Source organism: Oncorhynchus mykiss, chromosome 15, assembly GCF_057628025.1.
Source record: "Oncorhynchus mykiss isolate SJ-2025 chromosome 15, ASM5762802v1, whole genome shotgun sequence".
NCBI classification, from domain to species: Eukaryota; Metazoa; Chordata; class Actinopteri; order Salmoniformes; family Salmonidae; genus Oncorhynchus; species Oncorhynchus mykiss.
Window position 1 is genome coordinate 16,979,155 of NC_143036.1, and position 22,266 is coordinate 17,001,420.

Sequence of the window (22,266 nt, forward strand, 5' to 3'; positions counted from 1 at the left end):
GTTTGGGCTGCAGGAATAGTGAGCCCGTTCATACAGTAGCATGAACAGGACCGTTCATACAGTAGCATGAACAGGGTGGCATGAGCCAAAATGATTTGTAATAGTTTTTTTAGTAGGGTGTCAGATGCTGGCTTAATAGGGCAGCCATCTGGCCGCTAAGTTCACTCAACCATTTCAAAGGGGGACCAAACAGCCAAAATCATCGAGATAAAATGTAAAAGTTTTGACCCATCATTGTCTCCTTTGAAGCTCTGTCTACGTCGCTTGCAGAAAAATCCAAAACAAACATACCTGAGGGCCAATCATGTGGTCACTGCTGCACTTCACCTCGTGTGAACACTATCGCTACTTTCCATTTAGTCACATTTTACATCAGAGCCACAAAAGCCTGTGCTTTTGATACATCACGTCAGCACTATTTATAAAGTACTGATTGCAAATCCACTGCCTCGGTCCGTTAGCAGTAAATTGGGGATGCAGTATGAGAACTAAAATCCTTGATTTACAGTTAGTCACCTTATGTTTGTTTTTTAACATGATCTTGGCAATAGCTAAAATTTATTCATAATTTACTCATCCTGTATTCGCACAGGTGGGGCGGCAGGTAGCCTAGTGGTTAGAGCGTTGGACTAGTAACCGGAAGGTTAGGAGGGAAACAGGGATGGGACAGCCTTTAGAGTGGGACTCGCACCCCTCGTATGGACCGCATTAACATAAACAACCAATCCCAAATAACATTTCATTTTTTGGTTAGATTAAAAGGAAAAGGAGTCCCATAATCAACGCAACAGAAAAGGGATTTCTATCCAGTTATTTTCAAATTAGGGATCATTCAAAACAGCTACTGCATATCCGTGTACAGTTGAAGTCGGAAGTTTACATACACTTTAGCCAAATACATTTTCACAATTCCTGACATTTAATCAAAGTACAAATTATTAGGTCTGTCTTAGGTCAGTTTGGATCACCACTTTATTTTAAGAACGTGAAATGTCAGAATAATAGCAGAGAGAATGATTTCTTTCAGGTTTTATTTCCTTCATCACATTCCCAGAGGGTCAGACGTTTACATACACTCAATTAGTATTTGGTAGCATTGCCTTAAATTGTTTAACTTGGGTCAAACGTTTTGGGTAGCCTTCCACAAGCTTCCCACAATAAGTTGGGTGAATTTTGGCCCATTCCTCCTGACAGAGCTGGTGTAACTGAGTCAGGTGTGTAGGCCTCCTTGCTCGCACATGCTTTTTCAGTTCTGCCCAAACATTTTCTATGGGATTGAGGTTAGGGCTTTATGATGGCCACTCCAATACCTTGACTTTGTTGTTCCTAAGCCATTTTGCCACAACTTTGGAAGTATGCTTGTGGTCATTGTCCATTTGGAAGATCCATTTGCGACCAAGCTTTAACTTCCTGACTGATGTCTTGAGATATTCCTTCAATATATCCACATAATTTTCCTCCCTCATGATGCCATCTATTTTGTGAAGTGCACCAGTCCCTCCTGCAGCAACGCACCCTGACAACATGATGCTGCCACCCCCCTGCTTAACCGTTGAGATGGTGTTCTTCGGCTTGCAAGCCTCCCCCTTTTTCCTCCAAACATAATGATGGTCATTATGGCCAAACAGTTCTATTTTTATTTCATCAGACCAGAGGACATTTCTCCAAAAAGTACGATCTTTGTCCCCATGTGCAGTTGCAAACTGTAGTCTGGCTTTTTTATGGCGGTTTTGGAGCAGTGGCTTCTTCCTTGCTGAGTAGCCTTTCAGGTTATGTCAATATAGGACTCGTTGTACTGTGGATATAGATACTTTTGTACCTGGTTCCTCCAGCATCTTGCTGTTGTTCTGGGACTGATTTGCACTTTTCGCACCAAAGTACATTCGTCTCCTTCCTGAGCGTTATGACTGCTGCATGGTCCCATGGTGATTATACTTGCGTACTATTGTTTGTACAGATGAATGTGGTACCTTTAGGTGCTTGGAAATTGCTCCCAAGGATGAACCAGACTTGTGGAGGTCTACAGTTTTTACAGAGGTCTTGGCTGATTTCTTTTGATTTCAAACAAAGATTTGAAATCAATGATGTCAAACAAAGAGTCACCAAGTTTGAAGTTAGGCATTGAAATACATCCACAGTTACACCTCCAATTGACTCAAATTATGTCAATTAGCCTATCAGAAGCTTCTAAAGCCATGACATCATTTTCTGGAATTTTACAAGCTGGTTAAAGGCACAGTCAACTTAGTGTATGTAAACTTCTGACCCACTGGAATTGTGATACAGTGAATTATAAGTGAAATAATCTGTCTGTAAACAATTGTTGGAAAAATTACTTTTGTCATGCACAAAGTAGATGTCCTCACCAACTTGCCAAAACTATTTGTAAACAAGAAATTTGTGGATTGTTTTAAAAACGAGGTTTAATGACTCCAACCTAAGTATGTAAACTTACGACTTCAACTGTATGTAGTTGCTGATGCATATGGGAAGACTGTTTGTATAAATAACCCCATGCATGTTTTTCCATGTTATTTGGGATTTGATAACAGGGTAAGATTGGTAGGCGTGGTGCAGCTAAAAAGAGCCTGTAACAACCCAGATGTGGTTGAAAACCACACCAGACGATTCTGGGCCAGTGCGGTAGAAGTGGGGGATTGGGTGTGTATTTTGGGGGGCCTCCGCTCTGCATTCTTAGCATCATACTAGCCATGATGCAGAAACAGAAGGCATTCAACCTTGTCTCAGTACTATACCATTCATATACAAGTCAACAGTGTACATGTTGTTCTGAGGCTAATGTAGCATTAGTTGCTAACTAGCATTAGCAGCTAAACCTGAGGGTAATGTAGCATTAGCCACTAACTAGCATTAGCACCTAAACCTGAGGGTAATGTAGCATTAGCCGCTAACTAGCATTAGCACCTAAACCTGAGGGTAATGTAGCATTAGCAAAAGGATAGATGTCTCATGCTCTGGCACGCTGCTTTTAGTCCCTGAAAACCTGCCAAAAGTGCTAGATGACACACACAGGCATTTAATACATGTTGTATAATAAAGATTTATTAGGCTGGTATTTGGATTAGACTAGCAGCATTGATATGCTCCTCTCTGATAGCACTTTTTAGAGTAAAAAACAACATAACAACAAAGAATTTCCTATAGGGTTCAGAGTGTCCTCCTGGTAACAGAACCAAGCGTAGGTTTCAGAGTGCCCTCCACGTGTGCTCTGATGTGTTAGTTAATGAAGGAGGTAGGTGTATCCACGGTAATACTCTCCGGGTGAGTTTACACAGCGTAATAATGTAATCACACGGTCAGACGAGTTGGCCCTGGGCAGTGAGTGGGGGTCGCTTACCTGGATCAGCAGTGGGTTAATGTGCCACATCTGGGACGATGGCGCCCGTAACCCTATCCTCCCCCTGGAGGACCTGCGGGCACTAAAATCAGATATGGTTAGAGCACATACAACAGGGGTGACAAGCTCATTCCATGGAGGGCTGAGTGTCTGCTGTTTTTTTGTGTCCAATTAAGACCTAGACAACCAGGTGAGGGGAGTTCCTAACTGATCAGTGACCTTATTTCATCAATATAGTACAAGGGAGGAGCGAAAACCCGGAGACTGTCGGCCCTCCGTGGAATTAGTTAGACACATAACATACAGTATGTAGAAGAGTAAGGGCTGGATTCAATCCGTATCACTTTAGTATCTCGGAAGACCTGCATTAAAATGTAAAGGTAATTTCTGACATATGCAGCGTTTACCATGAGTGAAGTCTCAGCGATGGTGGGAACATTACCTTTAACTGTTAATCGTGCTATGAAGCGGATCTTCAGCGCCAAGGACTGAATAGAGCCCCTAGTGTGTTGTATTTAAAGGGGACCCAAGACAATGTCATCAGTCTAAAGCAGTGTCCTTTCCTTGTCTCCTTTCCTTTGAACTGATGTGAAAACACTTGACAGCAGGACCTCCCTAGTAGGAATCCCCCATGTGGATTCACCCACACCGTCTTATGTAGCAGATAAAGGAAACGAGGAGAGGAGAGGAAGCCAAATTAGACTATTGAGATGCACCCGAGGTAGATTTCTCACCTGATAGGAGTGTTGAATTCGTTTGGCAGCACATTTGGTCTCAGCATACTCTTGAGTCGAGGGGTTGGGACAGGGATGTTCACTGGCACCGCTTAACTGTTATATGTCATCTACATAAACTGAGGCTGGCCGTGTGAAGGCCCCTCGTGCACTTACCAGTACTGTAGTGTGTGCATGTGTGGGTGTCATTATGGAAAGGTAGACATTCGGTACGTGTATTATTTCAATGTAGTCAGTCTGTGATACAGAAGAGAGATTATGAGTTGATAGGACCAGATAAGAGAAGAAAGAGAGAGAGGATCATACTGTATGTTGAGTGTATGTTGAGTGTGTGTGTTTGTGTGTTGTGCAAACCCGTGATTTCGCTCAGTGACCAAAATGCACCCTCTGATTCACACACTCGTCTAGCTTTCACGCACCACTTTGCTCGCTCGCTCGCACGCATGCACACACGCACACACACACACACACACAAACACGCACACGCACACACGCACAAACACACACACACACACACACAGTTCAGACACTTTCCTCTCCTCCATTCCTCCACATTACGTAACATTGACAGACTCCCCACAACAGTACAAACAGGACACCCACACTAAGGTCAGGGGTGTGATGAGGTAACAAGGACAGGAAGAGGAAGGAGGGGTAACCATGGAGACCAGGGGATATAGAGGAAGTGACCACACAGAAGCATACATTACTGATCTGCTCCTGTGTCTTCCTCAGTCTCTGTTGCTCTGGTGTGTCAGATACAATGCTGAAGCCTCTGCCTTTGCTATCCTCAAAGTCCTTTTTGTATTTCACCTGAAACAAGAGACGGGGATGAGATTTGAAAAACGACTTAGTCGTAATACTTTGCCATTTGAAAATCCTTTCTTTCCACGGTGGTTCTAAGCTGCAACACAATAGTCTGACAAGTATTGTGATGAGAAAGAGAGCCTGCTGTTTTGAACTGAAGATACCAGGGTAAAAGAGGCTGGTCTAAAACAAATGAAGTGTTTTGTTTGGAAATAAGCTGGTTAGTTTAGGTTTGTTCTTGGTTCCATTTCATCTCTGAAAATATTTAAAAGGACAGTTGTTTTGTAGTCCCTCTCATCGCTAAAGAGCAAGACAACAATTCAGACAAAATTATTCTTGATTCAAAGCCGTTCATCTTGTAGATACCCACACTATACAATAGCTTTGTGTAGGGAACATATTAAACGCAAATTAGAATTCTAATTAAACCTTCATCTTTGACTATTGGAGTTTTGAGAGCTTTATTCTCCAACACTTTGAAGTCTCATATCATGACATAAGCTCTTACATAAAGTATTAATGTGGCACACCTGATCGTTATCTTATTGTGTGGAATAATTATACTTTGTCAAGGGCACACTATGAATAATTCATACATCACTAGACTGCTAGCTATATAGGATTGTAAAGAAAAGCAAAGGAAAAGGGGGATGTACAACTGAATGCATTCAACTGAAATGTGTCTTAACCCTTCTGAATCAGAGAGGTGCGAAGGGGAGGGGGGGGGAGGGGGGGGGGGCTGCCTTTATCGATATCCTTGTCATCGGCACCCGGGGAACAGTGGGTTAACGGCCTTGCTCAGGGGCAGAACAACAGATTGTCATCTCAGGGATTTGATCCAGCAACCTTTTGGTTACTGGCCCAACACTCCTACCAGCTAGGCTACCGTTAGTCAAGGCTTCATGTTTATTATCTATGCATAGTCACTTTACCCCTACCTACATGTACATATTACAAATTATATTATTTTGTGTTAATACAAAAATCAAGAAATACAAAAATCAAAAATATGTAGGGGCCAAAATGATTGATACCCCTAAAGATTCTTATAAAGTAGTCAAACATTTTGTATTTGAAAATAAGAAATTAGTATGTTTCTAAACACTACATAAACACTACACAACATTAATGTGGATGCTACCATGATTACATATAGTCCTGAATAAATTATGAATAAGGAAGGATGAGTGAGAGCATTAGAGGATTAAAGCTCATTCCCCCAAGACATGCTAACCTCTCACCATTACCAATAACAGGGGAGGTTAGCATTTTATATCATACCCCCAAGACATGCTAACCTCTCACCATTACCAATAACATGGGAGGTTAGCATTTTATATCATACCCCCAAGACATGCTAACCTCTCACCATTACCAATAACAGGGGAGGTTAGCATTTTATATCATACCCCCAAGACATGCTAACCTCTCACCATTACCAATAACATGGGAGGTTAGCATTTTATATCATACCCCCAAGACATGCTAACCTCTCACCATTACCAATAACATGGGAGGTTAGCATTTTATATCATACCCTCAAGACATGCTAAACTCTCACCATTACCAATTACAGGGGAGGTTAGCATTTTATATCATACCCCCAAGACATGCTAAACTCTCACCATTACCAATAACAGGGGAGGTTAGCATTTTATACCATAACCCCAAGACATGCTAACCTCTCACCATTACCAATAACATGGGAGGTTAGCATTTTATATCATACCCCAAGACATGCTAACCTCTCACCATTACCAATAACATGGGAGGTTAGCATTTTATATCATACCCCAAGACATGCTAACCTCTCACCATTACCAATAACAGGGGAGGTTAGCATTTTATATCATACCCCCAAGACATGCTAACTCTAACCATTACCAATAACAGGGGAGGTTAGCATTTTATATCATACCCCCAAGACATGCTAACCTCTCACCATTACCAATAACAGGGGAGGTTAGCATTTTATATCATACCCTCAAGACATGCTAAACTCTCACCATTACCAATAACATGGGAGGTTAGCATGGGAGTGTTTAGAAACATATTCTATTCTTATTTATAATAAAAGTGACTCCAAAATACAATACATCATTTACCATTTATTTTATATGGTACAAAATAATCTGAAACACAACCAAAAACTACAAATGAGTCAGAATCCTGATGTAGGATTCCCTACCTTTTGAGCAAATGAATTATTACATATTCAACAACATCTCTTTCTCTGAGCATGTTGTATTAGTATAAAATAATAGGATTTCAACAACAAAAAAGTGCATACAGTATAGCTCAGTATTTGAATTCTTTATTTTATAGAGTCACTATTACTCATCATTATCAAGGGTGTCAATAAGTTTAGACCCTACTGTATAATTCACACAAACACGAACAGACAGAGCTAGGCTACTGAGCCCTACAATAATGAAGAGTGTAAACCTCATGGACAGGATGGGTTATTCATTTATCAGTTTACCCAAGAGACACGTTTCAGCTGATTTCTCTCAAAGTAGCCTATCAGTGGCGATATTCTGTCCTTCAGTATTAATAGTCTATTATTGCTACTGTTATGTAAGGCTCAACCTGTGATTTATGACTCATATCATTAGCATGTCAAATTAAAGCTAGAAAAACACAGGTTGATAAATATCCCAGACGTTCATGTTTCTGGCTGAGGGACTGGCAGAGGTTCTCAGACAGCACAAGGGAATGGCTGGGACGAGGGGCAGTTCGTTCCACTAAGCTTGCATACTTAGCAGGGCTGGAGAAAAAGCCTGCATACCTACTACAAGTAGCTAGAAGCTCACCAAGAGCTAGGGTTGGCCACCCTGTTACACATCCAAAACCATATGAATTAAATCCAGCAGTCTTCTCAGCTCTGGGTTCTGCTGGTTGACTCACTGAAAAGTGTCAGGTGTACAGCAGTGGAGGCTGCTGAGGAGAGGTGCCACCAACCTCCTGTGATGTACAGATGTACATTATATAATAGATTCATTATTTCATAGTGTACCAGTGTACTTTGATGGAAACAGACAGGTAGATACGTTAACAGAGCATCTCAATTGGTGTGAAGAGGCTTGTGTTTATTTGTGGCTCTAGGGCAGGTTCTGTACGTGGTAAACAACAGTAGAATGGATCTGGTGAGAAAGGCATTGCTTTGCTCCTCCATGATAGTCGATAAGCACAGTCACTCACTCACACTGACCACCAGAGAGACAGAGAGAAAGAGAGAGAGAGAGAGAGAGAGAGAGAGAAAGAGAGACGCCGGGGTAAATTACCATCTCTGATGGTAAATGACACTGTCAGGTAATAACAGTTCCTTTTATTACAGCATCCATGGCTGGTGCCGAGAGAGACGGCAATAATACACACAGACCTGGCTGTTGCTCTACACTGAGGATGTCCTCAGTCGGGTTTGAGGACAGGGATCGATATGAGTAGGTATCACCGACTGGGTTTGCAAAGAATTGTAGGCTGATTGTAGAGGGGGGCATGGCTACCTCATATGGTTTCTCTGACACATAGAATCTCAGACCATCTGGTAACAGAGGGGGCAACTGCACGGCCATTGTGGGGGTGCTTGGCCGCCAGACAATAATGAGCAGGGGCCAACATGATCTCAGTGACTGTGTCAGGGTCACTCAGCCAGTTAGGACAGCACTTTGAGGGGACAGAGATGGAGGATTATCCCAGGCCAGTTAACAGACAAAAGCTGAAAGTGCATCAGGAGTGAAGGCACCGATGCCACAACACACTCATAGGACAAAACACAAATGAGGATGAACAATCAATGTGCAAGAGCTAGTTCTGTCAGTGAGAGACTGGAGTGTTCTATATTTTGTGTGAGTGTGAGTGTGAGTGTGAGTGTGAGTGTGTGTGTGTGTGTGTGTGTGTGTGTGTGTTTGTGAGAGAGAGAGTGAGAGTGTGTGTCAGAGAGTGAGAGTCTGTGTGTGAGAGTGAGAGAGACAGAGATGCCCCTCTCCCTGGCCTGGGACATAGCCTGACTCCTTCTGGAGACCACTGAGAGGAAAGCTGTCCCTCAGTGAACCAACAATCTGCTGCCAAAACATGCTACCAAACATGACAGCTTCAGACGATGGTGATTTATAGTAGGTTTTATGAAAATGTTCAGTTGCCAGACATGCCCCAAAATGTTGTTTATTTTGTACATTATGTCTGCATTGTTGTTCAGGCTACAACAAAGGAGAAGAAGGAGAAAAAAACAAGGGAAATCAAGCGTGAAAGGTGACATAAGAGTCAGACATTGTTGACCGACTCCTCTAGGGCATGGGCGTTCCACCAGAAAGGCTGACATGTTGTGTCTAGAAATGACCCAGATGTGAGCCAGTTTCAGGCTAAGAGCTAACAGTCATACCTAGAGAGCCTAACTTAGAGGGAGTGAGTGCTGTATGACTGTCCCCCTGACATAGAAGACAACTTGTTCTGACAGTGTCCTCTATACTACTTCATCTCTCCACCCTCACTTAACAGGCTGTCTGATTTTCTAGTGTAGGCCCAAGTTACAGCAAATATCACACCAAATGTTAGTCACCGAATTAAGGTTGTGTCTCGCTTCAGGAAACTAGGTGTATGTTGCACATCACTACATCACAGGAGAGGCATTTGATTGTAAACATGTATTTTTTTAATCAAAATGCGTTTTTGGGCAGAAATGCCTTCTGGAAGTTTCATGTGCCTTAATAAAACACTTGTTTTCCGTAAATACAAATAAAAACATAAAATTATGAGCATAGTTGGTTTAGCCATGGAAAAAGACAGGAATCTTCCCGCTAGCCATGATTGGCTGAGATAATGGATGGGTTGATGGGAGATGAGTTTGGATTGGTCTGCCATGTAGCATGCTTCTGTCTATAACGTGAGCTGTTCAGTATGTGTTCAGTATGTGTTGATAGTCCTTTCTACTGTGCCGTTTTTGAAAGATATAACGTTAGCCATCGAGAACTACAAAAGTCTTGCTACTTTTCTCAACAACATTGATGCCCTGAATATAGCAGGCACTATTGACAGTTGGAAAAAGTGATGGGCTACTTTCTGCACATGCCACGGTCAGTGTGAACCTGAGTGACTTGACACAACGCTGGCCAAACAAGATGTAGCTACAAACAAAACAGAGTTAAATGGTTCCAGTCTGCCGTGAGCGTTCATCCATGTATACGGGTAAGAGTCTAGCTACATTTATAGATAGATATAAGTTTCAAATTTAGTCAGAAAGTTGTTTTCATTGCAAGTTAAAGCATACTGTTAGCTAACTAGAGAACGTTTGCCTTCCGGGTCGCTCACTAAAGTCACGTGTATCATCTGTGTAGTAATATTATTCAAATCAGAAAATCCATTTGCTTTGCTATAGCCTAATGTTAGCTAGCTAACATTGAACCTGGTTGGTTAGCTTTAGCTACCTACAGAGTCATACTACAGCTTTGACAATGTTTGTATTGGTAGTAGTATGAGGTGGGATTATGTCGGTTTATTGTTTAGCTAGCTAGCTACATGTCTGAACAAAAGACTCTACTTTGCCATGATGATTACATTACCCATCGAGTTAGCCAGGTATTTTTCAATATTTTTTTCAATATTTTTTTTCTTCAAGTTAGCCAGGTAGCGTATTTTTACCTGGAGTTTTTCCTTATTGTAGGCTACCACTAGTCTACATCTTTGGTTGTTTACTAAACTACTCACTCTGTTTAGCACATGGCCTCATATGTGAATCCTTAAAGAGATGGATGGGGCTAAGGCTTAAGAGGGTGTGAATGATACTGATTGGGTTTAGACAAAGAAGAGCTCTCCAGTAGGTGTACCAAACATTCAAGGGCCATTTTCTCAAAAGTGGGGTTACAATTGTATCAACTTTCAAAAGAAGAATTACTTTCCCATTGTTCCTCAACTGCAGTGTATGATATACCATTTTCTAGCTCCGAGTCTCTACCGATCCCCGCATTAGCCTCATGCTCCCTCTACTTTGTCTCCCTGCTTCTGCTCATATCCTGTCATCAAAATAATAAAAATACCTAAGGAGATCGGAATTCTGTTCTCCTTGAAAAAAAACTTTAAAAAAAGATTGTGATGCACCGAAAAGAAACAGGTAGAAACAATTACTGTAGTTCGAAATTAGGAGTAGGAATGTTAAAATAGATACTCCAACAACAATTTTTTTTAAACACTTGATCCTATCTCTTTGGGGCCATGTAAATAGAACCATAGGTTAATCAGGGAAATCTCCAGTGGAGCTGGAGCCCTATCGGCCCCTTAGATTAGTTGCTTCAAGCTTAAATAACCAAATTACTGACGCGCCACCGCCTTTGAGAATGTGCTCCAAAAAACAGGCCAAAGAATGGATTGCTTGTGTGCGAAGCAGAGACAAGATTATATTTTCCTATCCACTGGTTGTTACAGTGTGTGTGTGTGCAATAAACCCTAATGCACTGATACAGTTGGATGAATGTTGACATACAGTACAGTACATACAATACAGTAAAGTGATTGTGTGTGGCTCAGTTGCAAGGAAATGACAATATCAGGATTGTAGGTTTGATTCTCACTGGGGCCACCTACACAAAAATGTATGCACGCACTACTGTAAGACGCTAAGTATAAAAGCCTGTGCTAAATGGCACGTATAAGTAACTAACAATCAAATGATCTGTAGTTATAGAGTACATCATTTGATCAGTGGCTATGGATACATGAGCCTATGTGAGAGTGGGGGAATGGAAGCTGCTGATGATTAATACAAGTTATACGATCCATTAATCTGTATGAAGAAAATGATGAGAGTACCTTGATGATTCTGATAGTCAGAAGTTCATCATTACAGAGAGAGCTTAGAGCCTTGCTTGTGGATACATATAACGCTATCCGTGTCTTCAGACACATGTTTGATGCCTTTAGATGATCTGCAGTGTTTATGACTGCAGAATGAAAGCAATACAGCTCTCTGTAGACTAGAGATTCAGGGTAAACCAAATCAGACAGATCCTGTGAGTGAGCTCCCCTCCCTCCCTCCCTCCCTCCCTCCCTCCCTCCCTCCCTCCCTCCCTCCCTCCCTCCCTCCCTCCCTCCCCCACCTCCTTCTCTCTCCCTCCCTCCCTCTCTTTGACGTTCCTGTCTCTTCCTTTTGGCTGTGTTCTGAGCCAAAGGACTGGCATGTGGACAGACACCCAGTGTGTCTGTGTTTCTTTGACAGATGGGCCCTGGCTGTGTGTCCCTGTACAGGCGAGTTAGGGATCTGATACCCAGATACAGGCAGAAAGGGAGGTATAGCGAAGGAGCAAAACATGGGAGTGGTGTTTCACTGCTGTGGCATATTACACCTCTGTGACGACATAGAAGTTTGGATCCTCTAGTTTCCTCATTTTTAACAATGTGTTTTCCAGCCCAGCACCTGAAAATGATGTGAATTTGACGACATACACAAAAATTGAAGGCCATCTCACCTGGCTCTGCAATTCACTCTGATGTCTCAGTCTCAGGTTCTCTGGGGTGTCAGTCACAATGGTGAAGGACTGCTTGGGGTAGTGCCTGGAGAGAGAGAGGGTAGGGAGGTACATATGTGAATATTGAACTACTGCTATGAGAAGATGATTCCTCTCCTTTGCACAAATTATTTTGTCTTATAATCTAATGGCAAAGAATGGAGACATGTTCATGTTTACCGTCCTTAACGTTAAAGTAGGAAGTCAGCTAATTGATTCCCAAAAGTTAGTGTCAAGTATATTTGAGTGCAAGGTTGTCTCCTACATTTTGGTTATTCACAAAGGATCTAGCTTTTCAGACCCACAATTACAACAACTGAGTCCTATTGGCATATGGACAACTTTTAAGAACAATCATCAAGTAAAATGCTCCTAATAAACATTCCCCAAAAGCCCAGATATACACTGTGTTGAGAATAGAAAATGTAGAATGTGAATAGGACTTAACAGGCACAGGCAATACTTGCTAAAACAATTGCCTATTGAAAAGTCTAAAAGCTGAAAGTTCAGCTATGACCTGATGACAACATTGAAAAAGGGAAACTTTGAATGACCTGAACAAAGGTGACAAACATATCACTGTTACATGGGAAACACTAGGCTCTGCCCACAGCCTTTTGGTTTGAATGATGGAATGACAACTCAAAGCAAAAGAGCAAACTGCACACACACATGCACACACACGCACACACACACACACACGCACACGCACACACACAAACAAACAAACAAACAAACAAACAAACAAATCAAACAAATCAGACACAAACATATTGGTCTTCTTGAGCTTCAAGATTGCATGTTTGGTCCAAGTAAAGTGCAAATTGGTTCAATAAAGCTTATTGTTAAATTAATGTATAATGAAAACATAAAGTAAAAGTCTTTGGTTGGATAGGGTTCATGGAAATCACACCTAAACTATCCCTCTGATATGCCCCATGTCCAGTGAGGAAATAGGAGGCTGGATCTGTGTCTGTGTTCGAGAGGGTGCTGGAAAGGGATGAAGGGCCCTTGAATGTGTTTGCCTGGGAGGGATAGAGGGACAGAGGTAGGAAATAATGGAGGGATGAAGGGATGAAGTGGTTGACCACACTTCATCCCTCACAGGCTGTGACTAAGGTCCCCGACTAAAGGTCCCCGACTGTACACATGGGAGTCTAGATAGAACATCAAAAACAGAGAGATGGACAGAGTACTGAGAGAGAGAGAGGGCCAGATAGTGAGTGAAATGGACAGAGTACTGACAGAGAGGGCCAGATAGTGAGAGAGATGGACAGAGTACTGAGAGAGAGAGAGAGAGAGAGAGAGAGAGAGAGAGAGAGAGAGAGAGAGAGAAAGAGCAAGAGAGACAGAGAGAGAGAGAGAGAGAGAGAGAGAGACAGATAGTGAGAGAGATGGACAGAGTACTGAGAGAGAGGGCCAGATAGTGAGAGAGATGGACAGAGTACTGAGAGAGGGCCAGATAGTGAGAGAGGTGGAGAGATAGTGAGAGAGATCAGTTGATTGTTATAGATGACTGAGAAAGAGAGAGATGGAGGAGATCTCTTTCAGCACAGTTCCAACAGCTATGATGGATGTGTAACCAGGCCAGCTCCGCTCAGTAGTGTTAAAAGCTCTTAGTAGTACCTAAAGTTGTTGAGTATACATGTTGATTCGTTTTTTATGGTATGAATAATATTGGGTTCATTTATTCTGGGGTTACACGGACCACGTTTTCCCATCTGTCTAACTTTCCTTATTTAAAACAGTCTGGCAGAACACCAAGCAAACACTTGTGTAAACATTTTAAGTATTGGAATGAAGTTTGTGAACGGGAAGGTAAGCAAAGCAGCTTATTTAAGTTGAACATGCAAAGTACTGGAACATCGCTCACTAAATGTAGGGGTAAAGACAGGTACTGGAAGTAAGGGGTTGGTGCCCACAGGTTCTTTACAGACGGGTTTCCCAGGTCTTAAAAACAGTAGAGCGACGTAGTCTCAATTGTCTAGCGATCAGTGCCGCTGCGCTCAGAACGCACACGTAACAGTGCCGGCGTGGGTTCAAATCTGACCCCCTGCTTACACTCCCTACTCCAGTCTTCAACTGGCTGTCCTATTATTATTATTATTTTTATTTTTTTTATATATTTTTTATACCTTGTTTTCTCCCCAATTTCGTGGTATCCAATTGTTTTTAGTAGCTACTATCTTGTCTCATCGCTACAACTCCCGTACGGGCTCGGGAGAGACGAAGGTTGAAAGTCATGCGTCCTCTGATACACAACCCAACCAAGCTTCTTAACACAGTGCGCATCCAACCCGGAAGCCAGCCGCACCAATGTGTCGGAGGAAGCACAGTGCACCTGGCAACCTTGGTTAGCGTGCACTGCGCCCGGCCCGCCACAGGAGTCGCTGGTGCGCGATGAGACAAGGATATTCCTACCGGCCAACCCCTCCCTAACCCAGACGACGCTAGGCCAATTGTGCGTCGCCCCACGGACCTCCCGGTCGCGGCCGGTTATGACAGAGCCTGGTCGCGAACCCAGAGTCTCTGGTGGCACAGCTGGCGGTGTAGTACCCTTAACCACTGCGCCACCCGGAGGCCCCAACTGGCAGTCCTATTGATAAAATACCAACTCCTTAAAAGGCTGGAGAGCTGTCATTCAGAACAGTGCTGAGAGGATATTCAGCCGCACAGTTTGACCACTCCACTAAACTGGAGCTCTTGGTGTTTTGAGGGGCTCTGCTTCCCATTCTCTTTCAGCCTCATTCCCTGCCATTTCTCTCGAAGGGTTTTGCTGCCAATATACCCATCAACCTTTCTTCTGTGGTTTTCCTACTTACACGGTACAGAATTTGATCAATGTGTTTTCCTGCTACCTGTCCAAAATACCAGACCCCTCAGTATGACCTCAGTATGACCCTACCGACCGCACAGAACACTCACTCAGCAAGAGCTAACTTGTGTTGTAAAGAAACACGACAGGCTTTGTCACTTTGTCGCCACTGTTCATAAGATTTCCACACTGGAGAGCAGAGAGCAGCTATAGGACGGGAGAGGGAATTTGAATAGACGTCTGTTAACAATGACGTTGTGGAAGCAACCATTTTGGACATTATTCTACCACTAAAGTACAAATTCAAGCCCCTGACTATTAGCATATCCACATTGCTCAATGTGTTAGACATTAAACAAAGATTGTGGGTGTGATAAGGAAGGGTACATTGTAAGTTATTCTGAGTAAGAAAGAACATTTGCTAAAATTGTCATCTCGTTGCATTTTAAATGTGTTACTGTTCTTGTCTATCAGTGTATCAGTGTTTTGCTTCTTGACATGTTTTATGTTTTTGTGTGGACCCCAGGAAGAATAGCTGCTGTTTCGGCAAAAGATAATTGGGATTTGAATAAACCATTGAACCATTTCCCCTCTCATACGATCCTCTGAACAACAAAGGGAGCAATGTGAGATGATGAGTCAAGAGCTTCACCAGAGTACAGTATACTGACCTCACACTAACGTTACAGAGCTTCACTAGAGAACAGCATATTAGCTCTATTAGTGCTTCACTTGAGTACAGAATACTGACCTCACTCTACTCTCCCGTATGGGAGTTGTAGCGATGAGACAAGATAGTAGCTACTAAACAATTGAATAACACGAAAAAGGGGTAAAAAATATATTTTTTTTAAAAACAGAGCTTCACGAGAGTACAGTATACTGACCTCACACTAAAAGAGCTTCACCAGAGTACAGTATACTGACCTCACACTAACATTACAGAGCTTCACTAGAGTACAGTATACTGACCTCACACTAACATTACAGAGCTTCACTAGAGTACAGTATATTGACCTCACACAAATATTACAAAGCTTCATGAGAGTACAGTATTTGGACCTCACACTAACATTACAAAGCTTCATGAGAGTACAGTATATTGACCTCACACGAATATTACAGAGCTTCACTAGAGTACAGTATACTGACCTCACTAATATAGCTTCACTAGAGTACAGTATACTGACCTCACTAATATAGCTTCACTAGAGTACAGTATACTGACCTCACTAATATAGCTTCACTAGAGTACAGTATACTGACCTCACACTAATAGAGCTTCACCGGAGTACAGTATACTGACCTCACACTAACATTATAGCTTCACCAGAGTACAGTATACTGACCTCACACTAATAGAGCTTCACCGGAGTACAGTATACTGACCTCACACTAACATTATAGCTTCACCAGAGTACAGTATACTGACCTCACACTAATAGAGCTTCACTTGAGTACAGTATATTGACCTCACACTAACATTACAGAGCTTCACCAAAGTACAGTATACTGACCTCACACTAATAGAGCTTCACTAGAGTACAATATATTGACCTCACACTAACATTACAGAGATTCACCTGAGTACAGTATACTGACCTCACACTAATAGAGCTTTACCAGAGTACAGTATACTGACCTCACACTAACATTGCAGAGCTTCACTAGGGTACAGTATACTGACCTCACACTAATAGAGCTTCACCAGAGTACAGTATACTGACCTCACACTAACATTACAGAGCTTCACTGGAGTACAGTTTTGACCTCACACTAACATTACAGAGCTTCACCAGAGTACAGTATACTGACCTCACACTAATAGAGCTTCACTAGAGTACAGTATACTGACCTCACACTAACATTACAGAGCTTCACTAGGATACAGTATACTGACCTCACACTAACATTACAGAGCTTCACTAGGGTACAGTATACTGACCTCACACTAACATTACAGAGCTTCACTAGGGTACAGTATACTGACCTCACACTAACATTACAGAGCTTCACTAGGGTACAGTATACTGACCTCACACTAATAGAGCTTGACTAGAGTACAATATATTGACCTCACACTAACATTACAGAGCTTCACCAGAGTACAGTATACTGACCTCACACTAATAGAGCTTCACAAGAGTACAGTATACTTACCTCACACGAACATTACAGAGCTTCACTAGGGTACAGTATGCTGACCTCACACTAATAGAGCTTCACCGGAGTACAGTATACTGACCTCACACTAACATTACAGAGCTTCACCAGAGTACAGTATACTGACCTCACACTAACATTACAGAGATTCACTAGAGTACAGTACAGTGACCTCACACTAATAGAGCTTCACTAGAGTACAGCATATTGACCTCACACTAACATTACAGAGCTTCACTAGAGTACAGTATACTGACCTCACACTAATAGAGCTTCACTGGAGTTCAGTATATTGACCTCACACTAATATTACAGAGCTTCACCAGAGTACAGTATATTGACCTCACACTATAGCTTCACTAGAGTACAGTATACTGACCTCACACTAACATTACAGAATCATCACTGTCTGAAAAGACACTGACAGGCAGCCCCATGGGAGTACACAGTTAACCACAGCCTAGGTCAACTCAAACAAGATTGCCACCCAAAAGAGCCACTGCTTTTTTGTTGTTGCGGATAAGACATATCTATGGAAGGCTTTACCACTGTTATTGTGTATTGGTGACACTAATAAAGTCTGTCAGTATGTAACATCACTTTCCATACAACAATTACTTCCTGGAAACAATCTGTTGAGATCCCTTAACACGTCTCTAGGGGACGAGCTACACAATACAGGGAGGATGAGGAACAAGAGGACCAATGAAGTGCATTGACTCTTCTGTTTCTCTTCCTCTATTTCCAGCTCATTTTCACCACTGGTAACAGATGTCAGTAGTGTTGTTGAACTCCTGGCCTAGAGGTTCCAAGTACTGCTGCTTGTTCTTTTTATCACCACACACCTGGTGTCCCAGGTCTGAACCAGTCACTACACCACTCTGTTTATGTCACGGCTCTCAATCAGCTCCTCATTAGAGGTATGGCCCCTCAGGCCAGGAGTTGAATAGTTCTGCCACAGGGCATCTAAAAGACGTCAAGAAAGACAGGCAAATAACTTGGTCCCAGTGGTACTATTCCGGAAAACCAAACTTGTAGGTAGAGTGCCTTCAAAACAAGCATTCTCTCTCTCTGTCACAGGAGCGGAGGCTCATAGAAAGGTTTCATGTGTGGCTTTGGTTACCGTCTCTTGGGCATGGACAGCTAAAAGACCTGGGGAGAGGAGAGAGTGTATGTGTGGGTGGCCTGTGTGTATAAGTGAGTATGTGTGGGAGCTCTGTCCTCTACAGGTCCTCTGTTTAGCTGCCTCTACCTCCCCCTCTCCAGGCCTAGAGTTACACTTCAGTGGCCCCAGTCTCCATTGACAACGCTGGACACTTTGTTTGGGCGGCGCAACCCAATCCCCTGAAACAAAGGCCCACTCTGTGGGATGTCATACACTCGCTCGGCAGCCAAGGTACCTCTTCCTTGGCCAGAATAAAAAAGAAAGGTACAATAAGCTATTTATGCCTGGACTACAGAATTAAAAAACCTCCTGGAATGTGAGATCCCCCATTTTTTTTCTTCCTGTTTGTATTTAATTTACTTTGAGGTTCTTACCGTGTTCATTTTTCCCCATCTGGTAGCAGAATGGAGACAACAATCAGTTTGACCTTGAAAGAAATATGTGATTGCCACAACAAAATGAGCACAAATAATCTCTGTTATATACGTGTTGCCACAACAGCTGAGCACAGGTAACCTCTTAATAAGGACCAACCTGGGTATAAAGACAGGAATATACAGGCCAAAGCACATCCACTCGCTATGCTAACAATGCGTTTACTTCCGCCACATCTGAAACAACTAAACAAACAGATTGCTTTGTGTGTCCTTGCGTCGGAAAAACAGCAAACATATAAAATATGAAAAAGTCATCAAATGTGGCATATCAAGAAACGCCAAGTTCCAACCACATTCAAACTTCTAGTTAAACCTCCCTCCTCCCTCCCTCCTCCCTCCCCCTGTCTGGGGAGCAAGGTGTGGCCTATAACATCAACTGCATGCCCGCTATACAAAAGATCACAGTAGGAATCAAACATTTGGTTCAATCATATGCTTCAAATCAGGTCTCTAAGGTCTACTAATTCAAAGGGCCAGATGTAGCAGGAGTTTTTCCAATAGGTGATGGAAAATGAAAACAAAGCACCCCCAGCCATTCCACTTATTTCATGTATTCCAGTCCGAGCCCATCTGATTCAGCCAATTCATGACTTGATGACCAGGGGAATCTAGTGTGTTAGTTCTGCAATAGATCAAATAAGTCTAACAACTGGGGGTAGTTGAGGAGAGGTTTGGGACACAGTATAGTATCTAATATAGGTATTTTAGTGAAAATCACAACTGTCACTTTCTCCTGCCTCGTTACACAAGTTTCCAATTGGCTCATTCCACCCCTCTCCTCTCCACTGCGACTCTTTCCCAGGTTGTTATTCAGAAAGAGAACGTTCTCAAGCTGACCTTGTAAAATAACGTTGAATGCATAATGTGTTGGCTCAGGACAGATACAGAGAAATGGGATCGTTAAGAGGAGGGAAAGATACGATGACTTGGCTTGCTCCCCTTTACTGTGGGAGGGATTCTTAACCCAGGAAACAGAGCAAAAGTCAGTTCAAACAAAGCATGAGGGCACACTGCTCACACACACACACACATATACTTTTCATGCTGGCTTGAACACAGACATATAGACATATATATATATATATATATATATATATATATATATATATATATATATATATATATATATATATATATATATATATATATATATGTATGTATATATATATATATATATATATATATATGTATATAGCTTACTTTTAAAAAACATTTATTTTACCTTTATTTAACTAGGCAAGTCAGTTAAGAACAAATTCTTATTTTCAATGACGGCCTAGGAACAGTGGTATATAACCATCCAAATATGCACTAACTAGCATGACCTCTATCAAAAATGGACCCCCACACCAACGCCCGCATGGACACACACTCCAATACCTTGACTTTGTTGTCCTTAAGCCATTTTGCCACAACTTTGGAAGTATGCTTGGGGTCATTGTCCATTTGGAAGACACATTTGCAACAAAGCTTTAACTTTGTGACTGATGTCTTGAGATGTTGCTTCAATATATCCACATAATTTTCCTCCCTCATGATGCCATCTATTTTGTGAAGTGCACCAGTCCTTCCTGCAGCAAAGCACTCCCACATGATGATGCTGCCACCCCCTTTGTTTCAGGGTAGGGATGGTGTTCTTCGGCTTGCAAGCCTCCCCCTTTTTCCTCTAAACGATGGTCATTATGACCAAACAGTTCTATTTTTGTTTCATCAGATCAGAGGACATTTCTCCAAAAAGTATGATCTTTGTCCCCATGTGCAGTTGCAAACCGTAGTCTGGCTTTTTATTGGCGGTTTTGGAGCAGTGGCTTCTTCCTTGCTGAGTGGCCTTTCAGGTTATGTCGATACAGGACTCGTTTTACTGTGGATATAGATACTTTTGTACCTGTTTCCTCCAGCATCTTCACAAGGTCCTTTGCTGTTGTTCTGGGATTGATTTGCACCTTTCATCTCTAGGAGACATAACGCGTCTCCTTCCTCAGTGGTATGACGGCTGCGTGGTCCCATAGAGATAATACTTGCGTACTATTGTTTGTACAGATGAACGTGGTACCTTCAGGCGTGTGGAAATTGCTCCCAAGGATGAACCAGACGTGGAGGTCTACAATTTGTTTTCTGAAGTCGTGGCTGATTTCATTTCACAATGATGTCAAGCAAAGAGGCACTGAGTTTGAAGGTAGGCCTTGAAATACATCCACAGGTACACCTCCTCAAATTATGTCAATTAGCCTATCAGAAGTTTCTAAAGCCATGACATCATTTTCTGGAATTTTACAAGCTGTTTTTAAAGGCACAGTCAACTTAGTGTATGTAAACTTCTGACCCACTGGAATTGTGATACAGTGAATTATAAGTGAAATAATCTGTCTGTAAACAATTGTTGGAAAAATTACTTGTGTCATGCACAAAGTAGATGTCCTAACCAACTTGCCAAAACTATAGTTTGTTAACAAGAAATTTGTGGAGTGGTTGAAAAACTAGTTTTAATGACTCCAACCTAAGTGTATGTAAACTTCCAACTTCAACTGTAAGTATTCAGACCCTTTGCTATGAGCCTCGAAATTGAGCTCAGGTGCATCCTGTTCCCCTTGATCATCCTTGAGATGTTTCTACAACTTGATGGGAGTCCACCTGTGGTAAATTAAATTGATTGGACATGATTTGGAAAGGCACACCAGTGCATGTCAGAGCAAAAACCACGAGGTCCAAGAGATGATTGTATCGAGGCACAGATCTGGGGAAGGGTACCAAAAAATGTCTGCAGCATTGAAGGTCCCCAAGAACATGTTGGCCTCCATCATTCTTAAATGGAAGAAGTTTGGAACCACCAAGACTCTTCCTAGAGCTGGCCCTCGGCCAAACTGAGCAATCGGGGGAGAATGGGCTTGGTCAGGGAGGTGACCAAGAACCCGATGGTTTCTCTGACAGATCTCCAGAGTTCCTCTGTGGAGATGTTTTTTCTTTGTCATTATGGGATATTGTCTGAAGATTTGATGAGGGACAAAAACAATTTAATCCATTTTAGAATAAGGCTGTAACGTAACAAAATGTGGAAAAAGTGAAGGGGTCTGAATACTTTCCAAATGCACTGTATATTGCTTATCCACAAGGGAAGATGTGGAAGCCAACAACTCTTGTCATTATGCCCAAGCTCTTATTTATGGTTTTTAAAGCTGGGTTGGATGATACTTAGTGTTCAATGTTGGACTTTGCAATGCATCTGTAAACCAGAGCTGGACATTGAAAATGGATTACCAGACCTGCAGGAGAACAGTCACAAATTATAGATGA

At 42.2% G+C, this 22,266-nt stretch overlaps 1 protein-coding gene across 1 annotated transcript in view; it reads right to left on the minus strand.

Moving 5' to 3' along the window:
* Positions 1-742: 742 nt before the first annotated feature.
* LOC149977407 (LIM zinc-binding domain-containing Nebulette-like) overlaps positions 743-22,266 on the minus strand; it is a 49,520-nt gene continuing 27,996 nt past the window's right edge. The window contains exons 3-4 of the mRNA XM_090199396.1: positions 12,357-12,441; positions 743-4,905 (exon numbers count right to left, since the gene is read on the minus strand). Of these exons, the coding sequence (XP_090055522.1) occupies positions 4,615-4,905; positions 12,357-12,441 (376 nt within the window). The 3' untranslated portion in view covers positions 743-4,614. The remainder of the gene's footprint in view (positions 4,906-12,356; positions 12,442-22,266) is intronic.